General features: G+C 40.0%; 1 protein-coding gene across 1 annotated transcript; it reads left to right on the forward strand.

Moving 5' to 3' along the window:
- The first annotated feature begins 774 nt into the window (after positions 1–774).
- Positions 775–4,747, forward strand: LOC132281274 (uncharacterized). Its single transcript, XM_059782991.1, has 8 exons — positions 775–832; positions 2,590–2,768; positions 2,877–3,147; positions 3,214–3,553; positions 3,640–3,868; positions 3,935–4,042; positions 4,409–4,474; positions 4,541–4,747. The coding sequence occupies exons 1-8, from the start codon at positions 775–777 to the stop codon at positions 4,745–4,747; spliced, it is 1,458 nt and encodes a 485-aa protein (XP_059638974.1).
- Positions 4,748–6,068: the final 1,321 nt, after the last annotated feature.

Genomic DNA, 6,068 nt, shown 5'->3' on the forward strand with positions numbered 1-6,068 from the left:
CCAAACCGTGGTGCAGCATATCCCGGAGTCCCTATACCTCCTGTGAGTGTCAGGTGGATTTTAATTTCTCTTGGTCACAGATCTTTCGCCAATCCAGAATCAGCCACCTTAGGGCAGAAGCTCACATTCAGAAGAACAATTTGAGGCTCTATGTCACAATGGGTTATCCGCTGCTGGCAGTATTCCGTGTATATGTGCAAAACCTTCAGCTATGACAATCACAATATCATGCAACTTCTCCTACTCTATGTTTTCATCTTTATTAGTAGCGGATCCAGAAATTGTTCTCCACGTACTCATATAGAAGAGCTAACCATGTCCATCCTATGCTACTTGGGCTCATCGCCATTGCTCTTATGGTTTACAAGTACCAACAGCAAAAGCCTCATCGGAGATCAGGCAGGCCACTTGAAAGATAAATTGAGTTCAAGTAAAGAAAGTGGTTGCTACCATGAATACAGGAACTTATAACACAGACTTGGGCATCAAATGTCAGATGATTTGATATATCATTTGCTTTCTCATACTCTCAAACATCCTAACTAGAGTATTCATATAATTCTGGTATGTGGCGTAGAACCGTAATTAAGCATGTTATCCAAAATATAATGCAAAGTAACATAAATAAGTTAATCGAATATTTTCATCAGAGTAACTGCAACAATGTTGATACGAAGCTGCCAAATATGTCTCAATATATTGAAGGGGGAACTAAATCAAACACTTCATAGAAAATGAGTCAACTGAAAAATAAACCATATAAACAAAGAGAGGATGGAAGATAATTCCTACGAAAGCACATGGGAAGTCCATAGTGTACAGAAAGCAGGAGGTATGGGAATGTGCAAGTTTACATACTCTTCAATTTTCTGCTCCTCCACATATTGCAGTGCATAATGCGACCAGAATTCTAAATTTAGATCATTTTTTTCGGGCTGTTGATGCAAAAGTTCTATGGTTACTGGGTCACATTATGTGCTGCGAGTTATAGGAATAGCATGCCCAGCCAAGGCACGCTGAGCAGAAATGGATCACACGAAATTTACCAATGTCTCAATTAGGCTCGCAAGGATTACATGCTAAAGGTTTGGTTGTTGTTGTAGTAATCAATTATGTCAAATTTATTTTTGTTATTCTCACCATATCTAGGATTTCACTTTAAAATTCTTCTTTATCATTAGTAAGAACAATTAATTAACTCATTATCCTGCCACATGTGACATATTATCTACTCCCTCCGTCCCAAAATAGTTGGAAAGCACCCAACTCCTTTGGGATAGAGGGAATAGTTTTTACTTATATGCTTTATCATTGTACCTTATCCATACATGCTCATATTAATTTGAATTTAAATATCATATTTGGTTATAATCTAATATTAATTTAAATAGTCAAATTATACAATAGATTTAATGGTCTACCCTTGTCAACTAGTCAAATTACATGATCTAGTCAACTCTAATTAATTAATCTAAGGTCAAGTCAAGTCGAGGAACTACTCAATTGAAACTAGAGGTGTAACTTGGGCCTGCCCAGCCCGGCCCAACCTCAACCCAACTTCGGGTTGAGTTGGGCCAACCCGATGTAATCCAAACCTAGGCTTCAACCCGTGAGACCCAATCCGAAAATTCACAAGTCGAGCTCTGGGTCAACCCTTTTCTTTTCTTTTTTTTTCCAAAATAACTTTTCTCTTTTTCCCTATTTGAATTTAATTTTAAATTCTTTTAAAAAATATCATTGTAAAGGCCAAAGATATATATATATATATATATATATATATATATATATATATATATTACTGTTAGCATTTATGATACCACGATTTATGGTATAACTTACCATAATAGCCGAGATATGATAGGCCCAAATCATGGGATGTGATTTACCATATTATCTGTGAGATGATAGCCACTAATCATGTATTTGACTTTATTTACGCATATGTCTAGGCATAGAATATGCAATGATTTGATTTTGTTTCCTTTCTTGTAATATGAGCATGTGCTCATTTTATCTATAAATACTAGAGCTGTTAATAGGTGATTCATCTCATTCAAGCCTTTACGCAATTCTCTCTTTTCTCTTCTTTTTATATTTCTACTTGGTATCAGAGCCAACACCTTTCCACACCTTTCAGCAGCCTTGCTACTTGTGCGATAACTACCTTAGGCTGTTTGTGACATCGTGTGACGTTGCCTACACATGTTTTTCTGTGTTGCTGTTTTGTGATCGAAAACAAGTATTTTTAAGTTTTACAATTTCTTTTTCACTCTTCTAGGGTTGGGTAAATTAGGATAGTTGGTTTCCAACACCTAGAAGGGTTTAGGTAAAAAAAATTAGTTTACAAAGAGGTTCCGAATATTAAGAAGGAAGCTGTCTGGCTATATGTAAGCGGGCAGCGCTCCTTAAAAAAGGTATGTATTTGGATTTTTTGGGAATGGTCTGAGGAGACATTGTTTATGGTCTGAGGAGACCCTTTGATTTATGAACAGAATTTGTGGTGTTTTTGGAGTTCTTTTTATTGTCGTGTGATAGATTATGGCAGATTCAGGATCCTCGACTGTTAATTCTCTTGGCAACGTTCTGTAGGTGGTGGTGCCATTTTTCCCACCAACTCATCAGAAAATCCAGGACTTCAAATCACCACAGTGAAGTTGGATGGTTCCAACTACTTGATTTGGGCACAGTCTGCCAAGATGTTCATTGGTGGCAAAGGCAAGATTGGCTATATTACTGGTTCTGAGAAAGAGCCAGCTGAGTCAGAGAAGGCATATCCACAATGGTTTGCAGATAACGCTATGGATATGTCTTGGCTAGTCAATTCGATGCAACCAAACATAGCTGTTGGCTATATGTTTATGAAGACTGCTAAGCAGATTTGGGATTCAGTTCAACGCACTTATTCTCAGAGGCAAAATAATGCACGAATTTTCCAGCTGGGGCGAGATATCACCAGGATTTCTCAGGGTGACTTGACCGTTTCAGGTTACATCGCCAAGCTTCGTGCTATTTGGGAGGAGATGTCATATTATGATTCCTTCCACTCTTGGAAGGATCCAGATGATGCAGTTTTATATGCAGGAATTGTAGAGAAGAATCGAGTGTTTCAGTTTCTTACCGGGTTGAACGACGAGTTTAAGTATGCTCGTGTTCATTTATTGGGCTTATCTTCATTCCCTACTCTTGAGGATGCATATTCCTATGTGTTGTCAGGTGAGAGCCGCCGGACTCATCCATTAGGTATTGCTTCTGTTGATCGTTCTGCTATGGCAGTTCGGATTCCCAACCTTTTAGGAACTTCACCATCCCAGTCAGTTCAGAGCACTACCACCGGTCCTCTTCTGGGACGACAACGTGGACGGTGTGACTATTTCGGAAAAATTGGTCACATCAAATCTCGTTGTTATGCTCTACATGGACGTCCACCGCAACAGAAACAACAGCCTCAATCCTCTGCACATTCTGTTACACAACCAGTCTCGTTGTCAACTCCTGACAACCCTGCCTCTACATCTTCTGCCACAGTTACCTTGACTCAAGCTGATTTGGACAAGTTCAAGCAATTCTTCAACCAATGGAGGCATCATCTCAACCAACCTCCACTTATGCCCACTCAGGTACTATTGGGTCTGCACGTAGCGTATCTACATCTTCAACACCATGGATCATTGATTCTGGTGCTTCAGACAATATGACTGGTATGTCCTCACTCTTCCAATCTTATAGTATCTACTCTGGCCAACGCAAGGTCCGCCTTGCGGATGGCTCTCCATCTTCCATTGCTGGGAAGGGTCACATATCAGTTACTCCTTCATTAACTTTGTCAAATACACTTCATGTTCCAAAGTTGACTACAAATCTTATTTCTGTTAGTAGCGTTACCAAACAATTAAATTGTAGTGTAACGTTCTTTCCCTCTCATTGTATTTTTCAGGATCTGGTGTCGAAACGGACGATTGGCAGTGGGCGTGAAGTGAACGGTTTATACCTGTTGGATGCTCCTTTGTCACTGCAAGCACATTCAGCTTCATTTTCTAATATTGTTTCATCTAATAAAGCCCAGCTTATGCGTTGGCACATGCATTTAGGACATATTTCTTTTGGTTATTTGAAACATTTATTTCCTTCCTTATTTTGTAACGTGACAGTGTCAGATTTATCCTGTGAAACATATCATATGGCTAAACATATTCGTTCCAATTATCCCGCTAGTAGTAATAAATCTGCTTTAACACCCTTTGATCTTGTTCATTCAGATCTGTGGGGTCCTTGCCCAGTTACTTCTAGTCTTGAATTTCGATATTTCGTATTGTTCATTGATGATCATAGTCGTGTTACTTGGGTTTATCTTATGAAAACCAAAAATGAGGTATACACCATTTTTAAAAATTTTATGACAATGGTTCAGACTCAATTTGGTCGTACCATAAAAAAATTCCGATCTGACCAGGGTACAGAGTACACTTATGGGGAGGTATAACAGTTATGTACAGAATTTGGGATTGCGCATCAGCTGGCTAATGTTAAAACTCCTCAACAGAATGGTCGTTCTGAGAGAAAGAATCGCCACATCCTTGACTTAGCCAGAGTAATCTGCATTGGCATAAATGTTCTCCAGTCATTTTGGAGAGACGCCGTTCTTACCGCTGTTTACATAATTAATAGGACTCCTTCTAGGATTCTTAACTTTGCAGCCCCACTCTCAATCTTACATCCCAATTCATCTCTATTTTTGATTCCTCCATGAGTCTTCAGGTGTGTGTGCTTTGTTCAGCAGTTGGGGCAAACTCGTACAAAGCTTGACCCCAAGGCTTTGAAGTGTGTGTTTTTGGGCTATTCTCACTCTCAAAAAGGTTATAGGTGTTACCATCCTCCCAGTCGTCGGCGATTTATATCCATGGATGTTTCTTTCTTTGAGCATACACCATACTATAGTGGTTCAGTTGGTTCTCAGAGTGAATGGTTCCCATTGAATATAATGGATGATCACCTTCTTCCGTCTTCAACTCCTCTACCATTACCTGTTTCTTCTTCTATAATTCCTCCTCGTGATACCCCTCCAGCAGGGGGAATTGTTCCTTTTTCACAGGTTTATAATCGGAGACAACAGGTACAAGCTTCTACTCCCACGATCGACTGCCCTGTTCCTTCGGCACCAGCTCCGCCTTCTCAAGCTATTGTTTCTCTTGATGATCGCCCCATTGCTCTTCGAAAGGATAAACGTTCTTGTACTTACCCTATTTCTAATTTTGTTTCTGATTATGCTCTCTCACCCTCCTATCGGATTTTTCTTGTTTTTGTTGCCTCGGTTCCTGTTCCTTCCAGTGTTACAGATGCGCTAGCACAACCTCAATGGCGTGATGCTATAACAGAAGAACTACAAGCACTTGAGAAAAATCAGACTTGGGACATAGTTCTGCTTCCTATTAGACGAAAGGCTGTGAGTTATCGTTGGGTGTTTACAGTCAAGCATAATCCATATGGGTCAGTTTCTCGTTACAAGGCCCGATTGGTTGCCAAGGGTTATGCTCAGACTTATGGCATAGATTATCAAGAGACTTTTGCCCCTGTTGCCAAGATGAATACCATTCGTGTATTATTTTCCGTTGCTGCAATTCGATCTTGGCCTCTATTTCAGTTAGATGTCAAGAATGCCTTTCTTAATGGTGATTTGCAGGAGGAGGTGTACATGGTTCCTCCTCCGGGCTTTCGTTCTCCTGCTCATTCTGGTATGATATGTCGTCTTCGTCGTTCTCTATATGGCCTCAAGCAGTCTCCTCGAGCTTGGTCTGATCGCTTTGGCACTACTATGCTCAAGTTTGGTTTCCATCAAAGTGCAGCTGATCATACCTTGTTTTTATGTCATTCAGACGGTAAGACAGTTGTTCTCATTGTGTATGTTGATGATATTATTCTTACCGGCGATGATACTACCGGAATTAATGAGGTTAAGAGCTATCTTGGCCGTCAGTTTGAGATTAAGGATCTTGGTCCCCTACGATACTTCTTGGGCATTGAGGTGGCTCGCTCCAAGACTGGCATTTTCATCTCTCAACACAAGTATGTTC

This window comes from Cornus florida, unplaced genomic scaffold (genome assembly GCF_030987335.1).
Source record: "Cornus florida cultivar Cherokee Brave unplaced genomic scaffold, ASM3098733v1 CherokeeBrave_3.0.0_Hap2_Chr11, whole genome shotgun sequence".
Lineage (NCBI taxonomy): Eukaryota > Viridiplantae > Streptophyta > Magnoliopsida > Cornales > Cornaceae > Cornus > Cornus florida.